The 21358-nt window shown below is 41.7% G+C and overlaps 1 protein-coding gene across 1 annotated transcript; it reads right to left on the reverse strand.

Annotated features, from left to right (window-relative positions):
• Positions 1 to 215: 215 nt before the first annotated feature.
• On the reverse strand, positions 216 to 17545 carry adgrg2a (adhesion G protein-coupled receptor G2a). Its single transcript, XM_034108912.1, has 22 exons — positions 17524 to 17545; positions 10427 to 10494; positions 10308 to 10345; positions 10172 to 10205; positions 10028 to 10062; positions 9750 to 9877; positions 9531 to 9648; positions 6278 to 9057; positions 5896 to 5984; positions 5660 to 5796; positions 5417 to 5573; positions 4636 to 4791; positions 4316 to 4438; positions 4077 to 4122; positions 3897 to 3997; positions 3612 to 3736; positions 3217 to 3485; positions 2941 to 3040; positions 1746 to 2032; positions 1547 to 1648; positions 996 to 1115; positions 216 to 896 (listed from the first exon to the last, which is right to left on the reverse strand). Exons 3-22 carry the CDS (start codon positions 10325 to 10327, stop codon positions 829 to 831), a joined length of 4995 nt encoding a protein of 1664 aa, XP_033964803.1. The 5' UTR covers positions 10328 to 10345; positions 10427 to 10494; positions 17524 to 17545; the 3' UTR covers positions 216 to 828.
• Between the last annotated feature and the right edge of the window lie 3813 nt (positions 17546 to 21358).

Below are 21358 nucleotides of genomic sequence, written 5' to 3' on the forward strand. Positions count from 1 at the left end.
CGATGTATGGCAATACAGGATCTACTGTGTAATTCAAAGATCATGTCAAATATAAAGAAACAATGTATTTAGAAGGTCAAAGTTTGATATTATCCAAATATTGATAACAATCAATATTATTGTTACATATAATATATACTTATATTATATTTTGTTATCTCTTAATCTATGGTTTATGTCCTTCCCTTAACACATGTACATCCATTGGGCCCTATTTTGCCGGCTGTTGTTGCAAACTGGTTAGCAAAAACCAAAAAATATAATTTTTATGAAAAAAGAGCAGTACATATAAATGACATTTTTGGGTGATTAGACCATTTTGAATGTCCTATTCCATTTCAGCCTATGATTCATGTGTGTTTAAATGTAAATATTACAAAGATGGTAAAAGGTATTGATATAATCTGCTTTATGCAAACAGTAATAAGAGTTTAGAACAAGCTACAGTGTGCAGACTAAGTTGGCTATTACAGTGAAATAATGATTTTATTCAGTCAGAAGCATAGCTACTGTACACTTCATATATTCTACTCTTGATGTAGAAAAGGCATCAAGTCAACTTGTTGCATTCAAGCAATAATCATACTCCTCGCAAAAGTTCTTCAGTCTCACTTCTTCTGTCCTTCATGATACCTGTAAAACCGGAATATTGGGTAACACTGAGGATTTCTGTGAGCAACCACTCCTGTGATTAGTTTTCTTTTTGTTTACTCATGCTGCAGGAGAATTATCACTGTCTGCATCCGTGGTTCTCTCAACGAAAATACATATTTGAATCACAAATGGATGCTTGACACATTTGTCAGGTCTCTCCTTACAATGAAATATTTAGTCTGTGAATCTCGTTGAGGATGGCGTCGCTGTTGGAACTGTCAGATATTCCGCTGTCACAGACCCTGTGGGAAAGCAACACATAGTATATTTTAATAATATGCTGGCATATAGTATTAAAGATTATAAAAAATCAGGTCTGCCATTGCGACCTGTGAACTTACCATTGCTATTGGTGCTATCACTGATGACGGAAGAGCTTCGAGAGGTTAAGTGGGGAGCTGAGGTGGTTGCTGTGGCAACCGAAAGATTCATCCTGTTCTGTGTGGCTGTCCGACTCCAGTCTGGCAAAAAGTAAATATGACCAAGCTTATATAAGTTTTAAAATGCTTTTAAAATGTATTTTCTTTTTTATTGGCCAGTGTCAGAATCAAATAATGTAAATGTTATCAACTTAAAAACATTTATTTTACTTGTATGACTAAGTATTTTCTTGTAGCTTACTTGTATTTGCTAAATAGAAGAAGAAGATAGAAAAAGTAGTGCCTTTTTACTGGTTCATAATTAAATGTTATTATTATTATAGTTTTACAAAGAACTGCCCATATAATGATGTCCTGAAAGTCTGAATCGAAAAGTATGTGTAGTATGTCTGTGTGTTTAGATGTGTGAGTATGATTTCTGACATACATTTAGGCCATCACTAGGCACCTTGGGCTTTCACCTCATGTTCAGTCAAATTATACTATAGTATAAAAACACATTTACTGCTTACCTGAATTCTCAGCCAAACGCAGTTTCCCACAGCAAAGATATGTTCTCCACTGCCTACGGACATTCTCCTTCACAGCACAGTGGAAAATAAAGACCAGAAATCCTGTACAGAACAAATGATATAGAAAAAAATGGGATACATTTGCAAATCATAAACTTATATGAATTGATCATAAAAAGCACAAAAATACAAGTCTCACCTTGCAGAGAGTTGAATATGGTGAAAAGGTAAACAAAGGGTAAGTAAAGGGGTCCCCAGGCAAACAGAGCAAACCCCCAGGTGAGGCCGAGCAGCACGATTAGACCAGCAATGCTGCGCAGATCTGTCATCACCCCCCTGTTGGGAGGCTGGTTCTGGGGGTTCTGCTTCTTGATCCGGGACAGCTGGACCATAACAATAATGAAGACCAGCAGGCACAGAGCAAAGATCAGGAGGAAGTAGGCTACCACTCCCACATAGAAGGCGATGTCATTACGCAGCCAACAGCTACAGGGTAAAACATTAAAAACAAGGAAAAGTTAAGTCTATAGTTAACTACAAAAAGGCTATCATTTTAAAAGAAAATGTTCATTATGTGCCAGGTAGGGTTCTATGTTATATGCCTATTATGGTGTTACAAGAATGCCACAACGAAACAAATAATGCAAATGTTTTGATGAATAAACAAGGTGGTAGCATTAGGCATTAATGGGTGCTATGGTGTTTATTGTGATACTATATTGCAGGGGGGTCGCTTAAAATCAAATCAAACTTTGGATCCCTCAGTGTAAATGTTACAGATGCTCAAGAACTCAAGACTACATTTCACTAATTGCTTGTTTGTAGAACTGTACTGTGCATACATATACTTACACATTATACAGTGATTGCACAAGATAGAAATATTTGTAAATGGCAGATTATCGTGACAGAGAAAAACAGTTGTTAGATTATCTTATTTTCTGCTTGGGTTGAAAAGTCTGACTTCTGAATTTGGAGAAAGGAACCTGCTCAGAGAAGGAGCCTAATTAAGCTTTTTCATAGTAGATATTTTAACCTGAATACTTGAAGCTTGAAGACATTTAATTTAAATGTTTTAGCCTAATGATAAAATTAGAGTACAGTAAACACATCACAACAGCGACAATGGATTATTTTTTTCATTTAAATAATGTTCCTTAATTTATGTTTTCTATTTATAAAGAAAAATTACTTTCATCAAAATAAAGCAATACCATTATACATTTGTAATATATTTGCACTGTGTTTAAAACTAAAACACATTCAGCTAGAACACAGAAACAGTCTTGGACTGCTGGCTCAATTTAGGGTTTATTGAAAAAACAATCAACAAAAGAAAATAAATCTTTTTGAAAATGTGTTCAAAAAAGCTGAGAGATTTAGGCATAACTTACAAGTCGTCTGAAGTGCCATCTGTGTATTTTCCATATGTGACCACACCATAGTTGTCTTTGTCCACTGATATTACAACAATCACCACAAGAAGAGGGATGCCTGCAAAGACCAGATTTTAAATCAGTCGAACAATTTCAGTATATCCCAAAAAATTATGGGAAAAAATGATAGATACTAGAATTGTTATAATACAGATTTTTTGAAAACATTCAAATAAATATACTGTATTGCATATTTGTAAACATGTTGACAACTTGGAGGTTCATTTTACTCACCCCATCCTATCAGTGAGAACTTGAGCATGTATCTGCTGAGGTAAGGAGTGAAAACTCGGACGATGCTCAGGTACATGTGCAGGGCCTCAAGCCCCGCCCAGGTAAATGATGTAAGCAGGAAGTAGTGCAGGAAGAAGGCAGTGCTAATGCACAGCCCAACCGCTGGGTACAGTGCCAGCCAGCCGTCCAGCAAGAAGACAAGGTTGAGGAAGAGGAGGGAGAGGCAGAGTTGAACCAGGATCTTGGCAGGAATATCCCGCATCAGTTTTCTGCGTAGAAAAGTATTTTTAGGATACTTGCAGGCAAATAAATTGGCTTTATCCTTTTTATTTTTGCTTTATAACCAAATAATTAAATCTTGGATTAAAGTAGACTTGGTAAAGACAGATCCTTACTCAAATAAAAGATAAGTCAATAAAGTGAGTGCAAGGAAAATGGCAGAGATTCCACAGCCGATGTAGGTGATGAATGTAAGAATTTGTGCCTGCTGACGATCAATAATTCCTTCTCTGGACAAATCCTTGGGTACAAAAAATAAATAAACAGTGAATACACTTAGCCCAACAGCAGCCTGTAACCATAATAATTTCTCTCTTTAACCATTTGATACAAGACAGAGTTAGATCATACCTACCAAACAAATATAAACCAGCATAATAAAAAAAGGGAAAAATACAAACCAGCAGAATAGCAAAACTAGTGAGATGGTTGCAGCTGCAGGTTGTTTCTTCCGGAGTATTATTGACAACAAAGCAGCCAGCAGAGCTCCAGCCTCCTCCGCCTGAACACGAGAAACAACAAACAGGGATTTCAATACCTTTAGAAATTTAACAAACTCAATTAGCATGCATTGCACTCACCATTCTGAGTGAAGTCCCAAAATGCACAGGAGGCTGAGTAGTTTCCCTGCAAATCAAATTAAAAGTACAAACACACGTTTTATTTGTAGTTCATTTCTAAAAAAAAACGTTTATATTATTTAAGTTGACTCAAAGACTTTTGTTTATCTGAACATCAAAATGCCATTACTTGTAGATTTGGATTAATGCAGGACACTTTTTTGGATGAAATAACTACTATTATTTGTGTGCACACTCACATCTATCGGGTTGACATTTTGGATAGTAAACTGAATGTTCTCAGCCAAATTGCTGATTGACAGATTAGTCACACTGGCAGCCAGGACTGGACTGACAAGGGTTTGGTTGTTTAATGCATCATCCTACAAAAAAGATAGACAGCCAGAATCTTTTTACAGGAAGGTTATATGATAAATGAGTGACTGTCAAAAACATGCATGGTGTTATCTAAAAAATAAACATTTGTCTTAATTGAGAAAATCTGCTTGTAGATCATAAAATGAACATTAGAAAATACTTCAATATTTTGAGAAAAACTCTGTAAGAGATGAATAAGTACCTGGAATAGGGCAGGTTTGGTGTAAAAGGTGAACTGGACCCTGTTTGCCAGCTGCTGGTCTTCAGGACTGAGACCCGCGGTGAGGGAGGAGGGCAAAGAAACAGACCCAAGAGCAGAACCTGACCTTTTGGACCTGGATCTGCTGAGTGCACGGAGCTGGTTGCACAAATTGTTAATAAATTGTTAACATAAAAGTTTGGCACTTCCAGTTTTAAGTTTAAAAAAATCACTTTAAAATCACTTTTTTCTGTCAATGTGTTTGCATCTAGAGACATTTGCCCCTGGCGTTTTGTACAAGTTTTCTCTCTGACTGGACACAACTTAAATCGCTTTTGTCAACAGAGAAAATGTCAATTGTTCAGGAGTTGTCGTTCGTCTGAGAAATGTGTATAGCAAAGATAGAAAAGGCTAAGTGTTTGCCTACATTTGTGGGGGTTTAATTAACAAAAATGTCAATAAAAAGAAGAAGGAAGAATGATCATATGATGAATATTAATTTTACATAAATGTTGTCATATTTTTCTTTTGTCTAACAATTAAATTCCAAATTAATTTAAATCATAGCATAATAATTATGTTGTCAAAGGAATGTTTGCTGCCCTGTTGCCTTTTGGTTTTAGAAGAAGTGGATTCATTTTTGTAGAGAATTCTATACAATTGGATTTCTGCAACCTGTGCTGGCCACTAGAAAGAGAGCAGTCTTTAGGTAATTCTGCATAGGATTCTTTGCGCTTTATGAAATACGATGAATACAGATGACAACATTTAAAATATTGTCTACCTGGACATTATCAGTGTTGAAAATGTTAAAAGATGTTTGTCGAAAGTTGGTCCCATCGATGCTCCTCACTGCTAGAACCACTGAACCAGAGGAAAGGATCTCTCTGTCACCAGGGACAATCAACTTAAGACCTACATCTTCTACCACTTGAACCAGCCTGTATACAGAAAGAAACACAAACAATGATTTGAAAAAAATCGAATGTATATGAATACATATGGCTAATGGTTGTGAAATAAGTACCTGTTCGCAGATGCAGAGAGGGCCACTGAGTTGCCCTCCATCAGGTTGCTGACAACGTTGATGACCTTTTGTCCCACTGCCTTAGAGACAGAGGAGCCATCCAGAAGCTTCTCCAAGTTCCCAACCAACTGTGCAACCTGCATCCCCAATCAAATTATAAAGTTAACTCTTAAGGATTCCACATTTTCTTGCAAAAAAATGTTCTTCTTGCATACTGTAATGAACAGTAGCTTCACCTGAGAAGAGTTCAGCTGAGAGGCATTTTGTGCTTGATTCAGCAGCTCGTTTGCTAGTTCCTCCTGTGCCTCTTGACTTGTAGTTGTCTCTGCAATGGATATGGACATAACACACGCAGTACATCAAGTTATAAAGTGGCCATTGTATTGATAAAATATATCAGTTTTCTACTTTGGGGTTTGATCCCTATCTGCTACACAGAAAATCATTCTATCCAGGCAGATTAAGGAACTACAGCAGTAATAAATGTATTGTTGTAATGCATGTATTACTATAACGATTGTCTCGTAGATGACTTCCTCAACAACTCATTTGAACTTTAAACAGCTTTCTAAACAGCAAGCTTTTCCAGAAAAATTCTGTTGTCTAACCTATACATACCAGGTAACGTTGTGGTTTTTATGGGGAGGGTGTTGATCTGGAAAGTTGTTGTAGAGGAAGTCAAGGAAACCTTTGCAGTAGTAGTGTTTTTCCAGGACGGATGTGTACCATGCTTAGTTGGTGTGGTTGACTTTGTAGTTTTCAAATGAGCTTCTTCTTTAGTGGTCAGGTTAAAGTCATTGGTTGGACTGCGTACTGTGGTACTCTGGTTGAATCTTGTTACTGCAGTTTGATTGTGATTGATGATGGTATTGACAGCATTGGCCACTGTGGTAAAGGTATCATTTTTGTTGGTTGATGTGGTGTAGGGTCTAACTCTAGATGTGGTGGGATTTTTAGTCTGGTTGTTAAGTGGATCTGCTGTAGGTTTAGTTATGTTGTCAACAACAGAGGTCAGATTGTCCACAGTTGAGTATTTTCTCGAAGTGATATCACCATTGAGAGTTACATTAAGTTGTTGAGCAGAGGGAGCAGTTGTGGTCAGTTGTGTTTCAATGATAGATGCAGTGGTTACATTGTCTGTTGCTGTTTTGTTTTGAGATTCAGTTGTTGTAGTTATATTCTTTGTGTAATTGTTAGAGACTGTAGTTACATTTTTTTCAGTTGTGTAATTGGGAGATGCTGTAAATGTGTTTATTGTTGCATTATTTGTTGTAAATGTACTATTGTGTAAGTCCCAATTGGCATCAGCTGTAGTTAGGTTATACTGTGTTGTATAATTGTTTGAAACTGTTGTGTGATTGTTGGAAACTGCAGTTACATTACTCACTGCAGTGTGGTTAGGAGAGGCTGTGAATGTGCTAAATGTTGTGTTCTTTGTTGTAAATGTACTGTTGTCTTTTTTGTAGCTGCCAATTGTAGATACATTGTACTCTGTTGTGTGATTGTTAAAAGGTGTAACTCTAGTAACATTGTTCTCTGTGGTAGGATTGGTATAAATTGTAACTGTAGTTGCATTGTAATCTGTTGTGTGGTTAATTGTAGATGTAACTGTAGTTGCATTGTACTTTGTTGTGTAGTTGATATAAGGAGTAACACTAGTTACATTGTACTCTGTTGTGTGGTTGGTAGAAAGGCTAACTGCAGTTTCATTGTAATCTGTTATGTGGTTGGTAGAAGGAGTAACTGTAGTTACATTGCACTCTGTTGTGTTGTTGGTAGAATGTGTAACTGTAGTAGCATTGTATTCTGTTGTGTGGTTGGACAGAGGATTAACTCTAGTTACATTGTAGTCTGTTGTGTGGTTGGTAGAAGGAGTAACTGTAGTTACATTGTACTCTTTTGTGTGATTGTTAGAAGTTGTAACTGTAATTGCATTGTAATCTGTTGAGTGGTTGGTCAAAGGTATAAATGTAGTAGCATTGTATTCTGTTGTGTGGTTGGACAAAGGAGTAACTTTAGTTACTTTGTACACTGATGTGTGGTTTGTAGAATGAGTAACTGTAGTCACATTGTTCTCTGTGTGGTTGGTAACAGGAGTAACTGTAGTCACATTGTTCTCTGTTGTGTGGTTTGTTGAATGAGTAACTGTAGTCACATTGTTCTCTGTTGTGTGGTTTGTTGAATGAGTAACTGTAGTCACATTGTTCTCTGTTGTGTGGTTTGTTGAATGAGTAACTGTAGTCACATTGTTCTCTGGTGTGTGGTTTGTTGAATGAGTAACTGTAGTCACATTGTTCTCTGTTGTGTGGTTTGTTGAATGAGTAACTGTAGTCACATTGTTCTCTGTTGTGTGGTTTGTTGAATGAGTAACTGTAGTCACATTGTTCTCTGTTGTGTGGTTTGTTGAATGAGTAACTGTAGTCACATTGTTCTCTGTGTGGTTGGTAACAAGAGTAACTGTAGTCACAATGTTCTCTGTTGTGTGATTGTCAGAAGGTGTAACTGTTATTGCATTGTAATCTGTTGAGTGGTTGGTAGAAGGTGTTACTCTAGTTTCATTGTAATCTGTTGTGTGATCGTAAAAGGGAGTAACTGTAGTTGCATTGTAATCTGTTGAGTGATTGGTAGAAGGTTTAACTGTTGTAACACTGTACTTTGTTGTGTGATTTTTAGAAGGTGTAACTGTTGTAACATTATACTCTGTTGTGTGATTGGCAGAGGCTAAAACTACAGTTGCATTGTACTTTGTTGTGTGATTGTTAGAAGTTGTAAATGTAGTTACATTGGACATTGTTGTGTAATTGGTAGAAGGTGTAAATGTGCTTGTTGAAGTTACATTGTACACTGTTGTGTTATTAGCAGTGGCTGTAACTGTATCAACTGTTGTTGGTTTGAACTCTGTGGTTTGATTTGGAGACAATGTAGCTGTGTAAAGTGTTGAAACAATAGGGGCTGCTGTGGTGAATTGTAATGTTGAGTTAACAGAAGATAATGGTATGAATTCTGTTGTGCCTTGGTCTGCAGTGGTTGTGTTTTGCAGTTTTGTTTGGTCGGTTGGTGTTGTGTTATCTGGCAAAGTTGTGTTTTGTGCTGCTGTACTGAAAGTCATGTTTTGTAAGGTCGTTCTTAGGACAGGCTGTTCTGTTGAGGAATGTGTTCTGTTGTTTGTTGTGAGGGAAATAATTATGTTAGGATCAGCTGTCCCTTGTGAGGCATTTGTCTGTTGAGATGTTACAATAGTGTTAGTTTGTTTAGTAGGGTTGGTCACAGATGATGTAAAAGCTTCAGAAGATGTAGAGAGAATGTTGTTGTTTGGAGTGGAAGGCATAGTTGTGCTTTGCATGGTTTCCAGAGGGCAATTGTCAGTCAGAAGTACAGCAAGGCTCTCCTTTCCCTCACTACAAAAATAAAACATTGCAAAACATTTTATAAATACATTGAATGAACTTTATTGTATAGGCTAGTGCCTTGTCAGGTGCCAACGTCAAGATTATTAGAATATTTAATATTTTGTCTTTAAAAAACACTTTCCACTAATTGTATTGAGAAACATTGAATAAGTCTGACATTTTGGAAATAAGGCTTTCTTTCTCAGAGTTGGATGAAGAGATTGATACTTCTCTCAACTAGATTTGCCAACTATAACACCCACAAGATATGCTGCGAACAGTGTAATCCAACCGCTGACTACATTATTATACATACTAGCAGTTTCCTTTGTTTGTGAGTTCCTACATTTCACAGGACGACTATAATGATCAATAGAATGTTAACACAAAATGAAAAACTATAAACCAAAAAACAAACAAACATTTCAATCTTCTAAAGCCACCATGAATATATGTATATGAACTATATTTGATAGATTTACCATTTAAGCAGAGTGGGGTCAGGTTGGCAGACGTCTGACATCAGCAGGTCACTTTCAACCCAGGTCAGGTTGGACCCCAACAGAGTACGGATTGCCAAACCAGGAGGACCACAAACCACTGGGGACACAAAGAGTACGGTCAATAACATATAATAGATGTTAATAACAAAATATTATATTATATATAATAAGGAAAAAGAGATATACTTGTAGACTAACCCATGTGTGTAAGTGGCTTTTCATTTGTTATATAATTGTCTCTGTCAATAATTTGCTTCAGAAGTTTTTTCAGGAAACAACCATTGACAGGTCCAGACATCTCCAGTATCACCATGCAGCTGTACAACCTAATACCAGCAGAAAGGAGGTAAAACATTCCCAACATCAGATCCCGGAATTGATCCTCAAAAACATCAATGGTGCCTCATTCTGTATTGAAATGTTATGATTGTCTTTATCCGTCTGTATTCATCATTGACAACAGCAGTAATCTTTACCTCTGTTCTGTCCCATGGCATTCCAGATGAGCATGCTGGATAAAGTAATAATTCAGAAAGCATGATTAACAGCAACCTCAATGTGAGTAGATCAATGTGATTTTATAAGGTTTTGAGTAAGTATCAAGCAGCAGAAAACTTTACCTGGTAGCGCTCTAAAATATCTTGGCACTCTGACCTGGAAACAAATAATTGTCACATTAAGTCTTTAGGTAAACTGTTTAATTTCTCTCCATGGTCTACATGTATAAATTGTAATTGAAAATTAATAGAAACTCACGCTGACATTGACAGACACATGCGGGCAAGTCCAGCCAACTGTTAAATACGGTAATAAAGTCAGTACATAGCATGTAAATTCAATAAAAAGATATGTAAATTATATTTTGCTGTACATACCCATGTTTTTAGGAGGTTAACACTAACAGAGACACTGTGAATATTTATTCTAATGGCAAAAAACTGTCCTAAAGAGGAAAATTAAACAAAGGAGAAGATGTCAGGGGCATGTTATGGACATATTTGTTACACCCTACCTTTCAATTAAAGGAGTATTTCAGTAATTTGGGAAAGAAGGACAACGATAACGTACAGCCTACAGCTATAGCTACATAAGCTACAGATATGGTTAGCCTAGCACAAAGAATGGAAGAAGATGGAAACAGCTTCATGGATCTAAAAATAAATAATGGTAAACCTACCAGCACTACATTTCACTAATTAACTTCCTATATCTTGTTTGTTAATTAAACTATTTAGCCAAGTTAGCTCTTTCCACCTGATTTCAGTATGTGTGCTAACAAAGACTTTTTTTTATAATCCTATATATCAAAGTAGACACTTAACATTACTAAGCTCAGCCAACTAGTTGCCGGCTATTAGGGCTGTGCATCTTCACTGGTCTCACGATTCGATTACGATTATCCTGTCAACGATTCGATTCGGTTCGATATCCCGGTGCATCACGGTGCATCACGATTCATACCAATGCGTTGCATTCTCAATTTTCTATATTACTGCACATGGCTTATTTTTCATCAATGCATACATGCAGTAAATACATATGAACTCTCGTTTTATTATTTAGAAAGTGCAATAACATAAATGTCTTGACATTAATTTATAAACCAAAATAAATTAATTGTATAGGTCTCCGTGTGTGAAGTTGTTCCATCCTCAAAATCAAAAAGCTAATGCTTCTGCAGTCTAGCTGCAGCTTCTAGCCACGGCCTTCTGTTAAGAAAGGACACTGAATGTCCTGAATGTGGCATCACACACAGGACTTGAGTCTGAATACAGCAGACAACAGGAGTATTTACAACAGCATATACAAACAAAAATACTGCATGTGGGTGCACACTTACATTCTCTGTTTTACTGTTACATAAATCCCATGCATGTATGAGATTAAATTAGCTTCATTATATCTCAGTGATTAAGTGAATAATAAAGTTCTCATTCATAACACTCCGTTCGATGTCTCACTATGGGATGCGCCTCATCGCGGAGCAAAAAGAAGCATCAATCTCATTACGCCAATCCTGATTGGCCGGTGATTCTTGACGTCAACGTCAGGGGAAATCACCCCCTATAAGTAGCCTGCGCCACGACGCATGTGTCATTCAAACACCTCTTCTCGCTTCAGAGCACATCTCGAACGGTAGCCGGGCTAGCTTAACAGTCCACAGACTGAACCCAAAGCTAATTTTCGGTCGACGGGCGTTAGCCGGCTACCCGATTCTCTCACAGAAGAGTATTATAGTCAACCTCGCCGTTCTTCCTCTGGAGTAAGGTAAGGTTTTGACTTCAAGTTAGCAACACACCAGTTGCTAACTTGTGTTTTTTCCCTCACTACCGACACCACGGTAGCGAGGACACTTTTTTCTTCTCTCTTCCACGGAGGAGAAAAGGATTACAGGAATATTACCATACCAGGTAATATCCTTGAGAGAAAAAAGACCCACGCTGTCCTTTTTTCCACCGGATTAAAGACAGATCGGTAAACATTTTTCTCGAACGTACCTGTCATGAGCGGACCCTCTCCACGCCTCACGGCGAACGAGATGGATGCCTCTCCCCCTCACACCAGAGGAGTCAGGAACTCGGAGGCTCGGCGCTGCGGTTGCGGGTTGAAAGTGTCAGGCACAGACTCACACCAGATCTGTTCGTCCTGCCTCGGGCTGGAACACGCCCAGGACGCCATCGACAACCTCGTGCGGACATTGTGCCCGCCTCACCGTGAAGGCAAGAAACGTGGGAACGGGGCCCCACGCTATACCAAGCTGGGGCTCCCGACTGGACCTCACCACGATTTCACCCGCGGAAGATGTCCTGGAGTTAGACTGCATGGAGGACGAAGAGGATACCTCTGAGTTCCTCCTGTCTGACTCGGATGAGCAGGAAGACGACATCTTCATGTCATCGACTCAGGCTGCAAAGCCGGGAGCGATGGCTGCTCCCCCGGGCGACAGCACACCAGCTTCGCCCTGTCTCAGTATGGACCTACAAGCCGTGTGTCAGCACGCTGCGGCCAAACTAGACATCCCATGGCCCGAAGTGGCCAAGGAGACCTCCAGGTCCCGTTACGAGGGAAAACTTTTTTCCCAAACAACGAGGGCAAAGAGGCAACTCCTCCCGGTCTTCCCGGAGATGTTGGATGAGGTGTCGGTCTCGTGGAGAGACCGGCCCTTTAGCAACAAGGCCCCAATCCAGGGTGTCCACTCCCTTGACTGTGACGGTATGGAGAGGCTTGGCCTGCTCCACATACCACCTATGGAACCGCTGGTGGCAGCCCACCTCCTACCGAGGATGGGCCAGCCGCCAAGCAGGAACCCCATGCTGCCAGCGAAAACGGACCGATTCCAGTCTACCATGACGGAACGGGCCTACAGAGCCGCAGCATTGTCCGCCAGGGCTCTGAACGTTTCCTCGATGCTAACCGCATACCAAGCGGAGCTCTGTGAGGATATGTCGAGCAATCCTGGACCGGCCACTCTGGACGAGATAGCCGTGGTCACAGACATTTGTCTCCGTGTCCAACGCTGCGCCGTCCAGGCCACGGGCAAGGTAATGGGGATCATGGTGGTGCAGGAAAGAGCTAGATGGCTCAACCTCACCAACCTCCCAGACCGGGAAAAGGAAGATGTGCTTGACATGCCCATCGTTCCCGAGGGGATTTTCGGCTCCGCTCTCGCTTCCATGCAGAGGAAGTGCGAGTCGAAAAAGAAGGAAGACGAGGCTCTCCACCTTTGTCTCCCTCGAAGGGTCCAGCCGCGGCCTTTGCAATGGCGGCCCTTCGCCCACGCTGCACCGCGCTCTGCTGGGTTCAAAGTACCAGGACAGCAGAGGGCGCAGCCCGCCCCGAGTCCCCAGCCCAGGCAGGAGACGAGGGCGAGTTGGTCTAGAAAATCTCCGGTTCTGGCTGTAGCCCAGGCACAGCCGACCCAGAATTTCGGCCAGCAGGCGAGGAAGAAGAAGCGAGCGGCCTGACAGCCCCTCCTTCTCCCCTCCGTGACGGAGCTGGAAGTTCCTTCCCCGGCTCTAAATGTGTCCCCGCCGCCTCGAGAGATGCCTCAACGCCGTCCGCACAAAACACGTCACATCGTTATTGTCTGAATAAACCATTTTCCGCTGACGCATCCAGGCTCCGGCCAAGGGCGCAGCTCAAAAAAATGAAAAGAAAGACAATAAACAGTCCGTTAACCATAAATCCCCTTCTGAGAGCAGCTACGGCCTCTCTCAAAAGGCGGATAATAAACGGGTCTGTGAAGGCACCACCGCCACGCGCATGCCCAGTGCCGGTTGGGGCTTTAAGGGCACTACCGCCACGTGCGTACGCAGTGCCGGCTAGAGCTGCAAAGAACGGCCCGTCAATCCTTCCCCTTTCAAGAGCAGCTACGGCATCTCTCAAAGGACGGATTATTGACGGGTCCGTGAAGCCACCGGCACACACATGCGCAGTGCCGGCCGGGGCTTTAAGGGCACCACCGGCACGCGCAGGCGCAGTGCCGACTGGAGCCGTGAGGGCACCACCGGCACACACATGCGCAGTACCGGCTGGAGCTGAAAAGGCACCTCCGTCACGCACATGCGCAGTGCCGGTCGGAGCCATAAGAGTGACATCCCAGCTGGCTCTAAGGAGCATACAGCAGGAGATACTCACAATGTCTGCCTGGGCTTCTCAAAACAGTTATAATTTATCTGTTTTCACAAACCCAGAGAGAGTCAACCCACATTCTGGAGAGAAAGGTTCTCTCTCTCCTAGAAAGAAGGGTTTTATCTATAAAACCCACCGAGCGGAGTCAGATTACGGAGGAAAATGTCCTCGTAAAGCACCCGCTCAACATGGGCCTCATAATAAAACAAAACCCCGAACGCCACGGCTTACGGAGAGTTTTGGTGATTATGAAATGCGTAGTGGCACTACACCCGACTTTTCCAGTGCGGGACGCGCCTACGGGTGCAGTCCTTTCACGGAAGGTGGTCACCACGGACGCAGGTCAGACGGGCTGACAGGGGACTTACGAAGGTCGCCCGGTGAAAGGTCTCTAGAACAGAGACTTCCAGCGGGCACGCGTAAATTACCCGGAGCTTTTAGCGGTGTTCCCCACCCAAAAATGCTTCCTGCCTTCTCTCAGAGGACTTCATGTCCCCGTGAGGACAGACAACACGATATTGTGTATGAACCGCCAGGGGAGTTTGCGTTGTCTCCAGTCACACACACTGGCACACAAACTGATCCCTTGGAGCGGCAGACGTCTCCTCTCTCTGAGAACGACACAAGTACCGGGTGTTATGCACCTAGGGACAGAATTACTGTCAAAGGGTGCACCACTCTATGCAGACTGGACTCCTCATCCAAGGATCGAGAGTCCGCTGTGGGTGCGTTACGGCGGAGCCGCGTTAAATCTGTTCGCAAGGGGAGAAAATGCTCAATGACAGCTGTTCTCTTTAATGCATGATTTAAACGCACCGTTAGGCGGGGACGCACTCGTACACGATTGACCTCCGGGTCCTCTGTACTCGCTCCCACCCCTGGTTCTGTTCCCCTTAACTCCGGCCAGAGTGAAAGAGCAACGCCACACACTTACTCTGATGATTCCACCCTAGCCCGCAATATACGGGCTGGCGGGGATATATCAGCTGTTGTGCGGGCAGCCCCCACCACGCAGGGACAGTTTGTCTCAGGCGGGGGGGGGGCGATCCTTCACCCACGCCCAGAGCGCGGGGCACTATGGGCCTGACCCGTGAGTCGTACAATCTGAATACAGTGGGACTCCCTCAGAAGGTGATAAACACTATTCAGAGTGCGAGAGCTTCCTCCACCAGGTCTCTTTACGACTGTAAGTGGAGGGTGTTTGAGGAGTGGTGCCTTCAAGAAGGGCACATCTCTTTTCAATGTCCTGTCGGGGTGATTTTATCATTCCTACAGGACTTGATCGATAAACACAGAGCTTTTTCCACGATCAAGGTGTACCTGGCTGCTATTGCTGCATGCCATGTGGGCTTTGAGGGTAAGACGGCTAGCCAACATCCTGTGGTTTGCCGTTTTATGAAGGGAGCGCACAGGCTCCTCCCTGTCTCCAGGTCGCTGGTGCCCTTATGGTACCTGGCAGTGGTTTTAAATGGGCTCAAAATGACCCCATTTGAACCCCTGGAGGGAGCTGACATGAAACATCTGTCACTCAAGACAGTGCTGTTACTGGCCCTGGCATCCGCTAAACGGGTCAGTGATATCCATGCACTGTCTGTACATCCCTCATGCACTCAGTTCGCCCCAGGGCAAACGAGAGTGTTGTTGAAACCCAACCCTGCCTTTACACCAAAGGTGGTTGGTTCGTGTACCCCGATTGACATTGAGGCATTTCCTCCGCAGCTGGTTTCCTCCGGGGAGCAGCAGCGGGATTTATTGTGTCCAGTCCGGGCTTTGCACACATATATCGACAGATCAAAAGAGCTTTGTCTTAATGACCAACTCTTCGTGTCCTGGGCTAAACCTCACAAGAGTAAGCCTGTTACTAAGCAACGACTATCCCACTGGATTGTGGAGGCGATTGCTTTGGCCTATACGAGTCAGAATCTGCAAGCACCTTTGGGTCTGCGGGCTCACTCGACTCGGGGCCTGGCTACATCCTGGGCTTTGTTCAAGGGTGTTTCCATCCAGGATATCTGTGCGGCGGCAAGCTGGTCTTCGCCGCTCACTTTTTTCCGCTTTTACAGGCTGGACGTCTCCGCTCCAAGCGTGGCCCGAGCAGTGCTGGGCACCTTGTTGAGTCGGGACTCCACCTGTTAATTTCTGGTTGATCGGTGATCTTCGAGATAAGCTCGTCTGACAATACGGGAGCTACAATATCCCATAGTGAGACATCGAACGGAGTGTTATGAATGAGAACTATAGGTTACTTACGTAACCCCAGTTCTCAGAGTAACATGAAGTGAGATGTCTCACCAGACGGCCCTCCTTGCTATGGTGAAGCGAGAAGAGGTGCTTATTTTGAATGACGCATGCGTCGTGGCGCAGGCTACTTATAGGGGGTGATTTCCCCTGACGTTGACGTCAAGAATCACCGGCCAATCAGGATTGGCGTAATGAGATTGATGCTTCTGTTTGCTCCGTGATGAGGCGCATCCCATAGTGAGACATCTCACTTCATGCTACTCTGAGAATTGGGGTTACGTAAGTAACCTATAGTTTCTATCAGGTCACTATCAGTCTGTCATTCATTATTTTCAGGGAGGGGGCGGGGCTTGGAGGAACGGAGAGGAGACGGTGATCGCGGAAGCTTTTTTCCTCCTGCCTTCACAAACTTTACACACGTATATATCGTCTGAAAATTGCTAGAGGACATTCATACTCTGCAATCCAAGACTTAATTAAATCCACCAAAAACCTGACATGATTGTAACGCGATTATTTTTGAAAAACATAAATCCCTGTCTGTGTCTCTGAGCCGCAGCGACACGGAGTGATTCGGGTCCTCCTTCTGCTGTTGGTTCTGGACTGGTGGTGTTGTGTTGGTGGATAAAGCAGACTGCTCCGTGTTCAGTGTTGCTGTGCCGCTGTCACGTCTGTTCCCTGATCTCTGCGTCACCGACCGATTTGAAATTAAAGTGACAGAAAAAACGTTATAGTAAAGCCGCGGCCGGAAAATCAGGAAGCAACGTTACTACTCTATAACCGATTATCTTCCGTCACTGCATCGAGACCGAATCGTCCACGTCTGCATCGCAATGCATCGTAAAAACGATTATTTTCAACACCCCTACCGGCTATAGCCTTATATTTAGCGTGTAAATATGTGAGTGAACCCTCTCATGCTAATACGAACATTTCCGAATATAAACCTATAGTTTGTTATTTTTACAACATCCATGTATTCAAAGGACACACTTACTTATAACATTACAGGCTATGTAATTGGGGGTTTGGGCACATGTACAGTATTTACACAAAACATAGAGATTTTAGTACAAAATATTCAAACATTTGTTCTTACTTGAAGAATTGCAGAAAGCAGTGCAGTCACAAAAGCTAGGCGCTTCACCTGAGGTTGAGAGAATATGTTTACAGCAGCGGTGGCAGAAGTGAAATGTACTTCATTATATTGGGTGTCTGCGTTACATACTGTGATATTCACTGCAGCCAAATTCTTTATCAGGTTGTAGAGCTTGGTATGAATTGGGTTCTAAGAAGGAACTAGGAAAATAAACACTAATAAGAAACTGGGTATGCATGTACAAATAAGCTTATTCAGAATACTTTACTCACCATGTCAGCTTGGGGTTTGTGTTAGCTTGACAAATATCATCCAGTGAAGAAGTGGATGTACACCTCACAAACCTGCCACTCGAGGGCTCCATATCCCCACAAATACCCCGACCTGATGTGAACAAAATTAAAAGGGGGAAGATAAGTAACTGTGAGTGGGAAATTCATTGTGTTATTGGGGTAAGGCATGATGTTATAAATGTCATCTTGGGAGGGGGAATTAATTATGTCAATAAGAATCCTCACAAGAACAGTGCAACACATTTGTTTTTCTGTTTCTGTTGTCTATTTAGATTTAGTTTGAGATAGTTTACGACACACAAACATACATACAATCATGCACACGCATGCACGCACGCACGAACACGCGCACGCACACGCACGCACGCACGCACACACACACAATATATAATATGTGCGCTCCTGCAGTGTCATTGTATTGACTGTGATCAAAGCTGGACTGCATTTTTGCTAAATAATGTGTATGTATGCGTTAACCCCTAATACTATATGTCTGTTTGTTATTTAAAGGGACAACCAAAAATCCAAAAGTAAAAAAGCATGAAGTATCCAAAACATAAACAAACACTGCCAGTTGAGATACACAAACAAATTGAAGAAAAAAGCATATTTGGAGAAACCTGTCATGTCATACTTACAGGGCAATGTGTGTCTGTGTGTCTGTGTGTGTGTGTGTGTGTGTGTGTGTGTGTGTGTGTGTGTGTGTGTGTGTGTGTGTGTGTGTGTGTGTGTGTGTGTGTGTGTGTGTGTGTGTGTGTGTGTGTGTGTGTGTGTGTGTGTGTGTGTGTGTGTGTGTGTGTGTGTGTGTGTGTGTGTGTGTGTGTGTGTGCTAATTATAAAATGCTCACCGACTCTCTCCACCTCTCCTGTGATTCTCACTTCTATTTGTGTGTCAGCAGCTTGCTGCAGTGCAGAGTCTCCAGCACGCTGCAGTTCACATGCTGAAACAGCGCGGCTGAGCTGCAGCAGCACATCGCAGGTTGTTTGTCTGTAAACAACGCATACACACCACTGTGATCAGATAAAAACTAAATAACATTTGGAAATAAATACAGAACACATACTGACATGCTGTTACCTTATGTTACTTTTTGCACTGCAGTTTACCTGTACTGTCTGAAAAGAGAGAGAGATAAGTTATAGACATCATGTCTGCCATGTATCATTTTGTTTATTCTGAAAGCGAAAGGGTGTTGCTTGGTTTAGGGAAAGACTGACCTGAATGAATTTGTCACCTTGACAGAAATCTATAAAGTCTGTTACTCGCTGTGCAGTATCACTTCTATTAGTGGCGCAACTGAATGCATTTGATACCTGAGTCAAAGATGGAGAGACAGACATGATAATACTGTGCAAAATGATGGGATCCAAATACATGCAGTTTAGCTACGTACACATAGGTTACAAAAGCATTATAACATATGAGATTAATTTAAGGTTAAGAAAGTACTGACATACAGAGTGAAAAACACTAAGGTACACACATGGAAGAGGATATAATCCATAGTTTGAATGAAGGGGGAAGAGCAGATAATAAAATATCAGTGAGTTAAGATTGTAGACCCATCATCAAGGTTTATACTGCACCCAATGGTTGACAGTCCAAATATAAATAAATCTCAGATGCATCACAGGGTTGGAATGTGCTACTCAAAAAAGAAATAATCCCGAGCCGGCAAGACTTGTTTGTGACGAGCTGGCATTTAAAGCTTTTAGCGGCATGACACAAAGGAGTGTTGACCAAACAAAGACGATGAAGAAAGATTGTCACTCTTACCAAGTTGTGAACATCTTGTTCAGTCTTACTGACGTTCTTGGCAGTCACATTTATAGTCATCCAAAAGTAAGCACCTGCAGAAATAAATCAAGTTGTAAGGCCATAAAATATGACAAAATATAAGAGTAATTGGATAAAAAAGTGGATGTTTCTTACTGTCATTGGAGCAGAGTTGGCTGATGTCACAATTTACTAATGAGGACCCTAAAATAATAGAGGAAACTGCTTTTAAAAGACAATTAAAACATAACAACACCAGCTTTAGTTGTATTTCTTCTTCTTGTGTTCTCTTATTAAACACCCATACACATATGCAACACACATCCAGACTAACCAGATGTTCTTCCAGCTGGGGTTTGGTCAACCGGAGTTGTGATTGGAGTCTTTTGGGTGCTGGTTGACATCTGATTGGCCGAGCGTGTGTCTGATGCAGGAACAGTAGTGTAGGGCAGGACTGTGGCGGGAGATGGTGTCCAGTCTATTGTTGGTAAATCTGTGGGTGTAAATGACACATTTTCTTGCTTGTCAGTTTTTGCTTCTGTGCTGTGATTGGCTGGGTGTGTGATTGACGGAGGCTCGGTTTGATAGCTGTTCACTGTAGTGCTTTCAGACGGTGTTGAAAATAGAAATGAAATACAGACAGCCACCAGGTCTTGAAGTGTGCATTAATTACCTTTTGCAATGATTATTTCAATTATTTTCTTATTTAGGACAAAACTATAAAAAGTAGGCCCATTTCAAAATAAATTACAATTTAATAAAATCTGAAACAAATCAAGGTCAAAACCTCAAAATTAAAGACCAAATTGACCTATGCTACTTTAAATTACTTATTGACAATATGATATGTTGTTAACTGTCGGAAATGATGGCCAAAAAAGATGGCCAAAACTACAAAATGAGTAGTTTCTCACTAATAGACATTACTTGATTTAACCTATACAATTTTTTTTTGACATAGTCGTAATTTATTACCTGTGACCTTAGAAGTGTGGTTGCTCACATGAGAGACAGGCGTTGCTATGACAGGACTCAAGGTAGATGTAGGGTAAGGCACTTTAGGTACAAGGAAGAAGGAAGAAGGATGTTAATATCCCTGTAATTGACATAATTAGAGGCATTATTTAATTGTATAGTATTGTCTTAATTACCAGGTGGTGGTGAGAAGAACCTTCCAACTCCAGTTGTTGGTGCTGAAGCAGGGAATGTAATGCTTGATTACATACATACATACATACATACATACATACATACATACATACATACATACATATACATACAGTACATATACAGGCGTACATCAGATTAATACACACCATTTAACGACCTTCTGAAAACACGTGCCCCACGCCTTAACCGTCTGTGGTCTACAAGACACATGACAACATGCAACATTCAACAAAGACATGATCTAGAAACATGCACAACTACTGTTACTGGACAAGTCTTAGAGAGGAAAACACCAATAAACATATACAATCCGTGTATCTACCGTCCAATTGTTTTTCTTTATTAAACACGTAAACGGAAGAGCGTTTGAGAGGCCTTTTGGCTTTTTACCTTACTAAATGGTCTAATGGTCAGTGCAACGGGGGGCGGGGCGAAACTCACGGAAGTGATTTCAAAACAAAAGCGGTGATAATATTATAAACAAAGGGAAACAAGGTGACTTTAGCGATCACAACGAAAACGGCCAAGACACATATTGAGCCCAGAAAATGGATGTTATTAAGGGTTGTAAATATAATAAGCCTCTGTCTAAAAT

This window comes from Pseudochaenichthys georgianus, chromosome 20, assembly GCF_902827115.2.
Source record: "Pseudochaenichthys georgianus chromosome 20, fPseGeo1.2, whole genome shotgun sequence".
Lineage (NCBI taxonomy): Eukaryota > Metazoa > Chordata > Actinopteri > Perciformes > Channichthyidae > Pseudochaenichthys > Pseudochaenichthys georgianus.

What these genes read in the sequence shown, in the direction of transcription:
- adgrg2a (XM_034108912.1), bottom strand. Translation starts at nt 10,327, where the DNA reads ATGTGTCTGTCAATGTCAGC. An exon ending in CTAGTTTTGCTATTCTGCTG is followed by an intron (nt 3,737 to 3,896) that starts GTTTGTATTTTT and finishes TTTGTACCCAAG; the next exon opens with GATTTGTCCAGAGAAGGAAT. An exon ending in GATGGCACTTCAGACGACTT is followed by an intron (nt 2,033 to 2,940) that starts GTAAGTTATGCC and finishes TTTACCCTGTAG; the next exon opens with CTGTTGGCTGCGTAATGACA.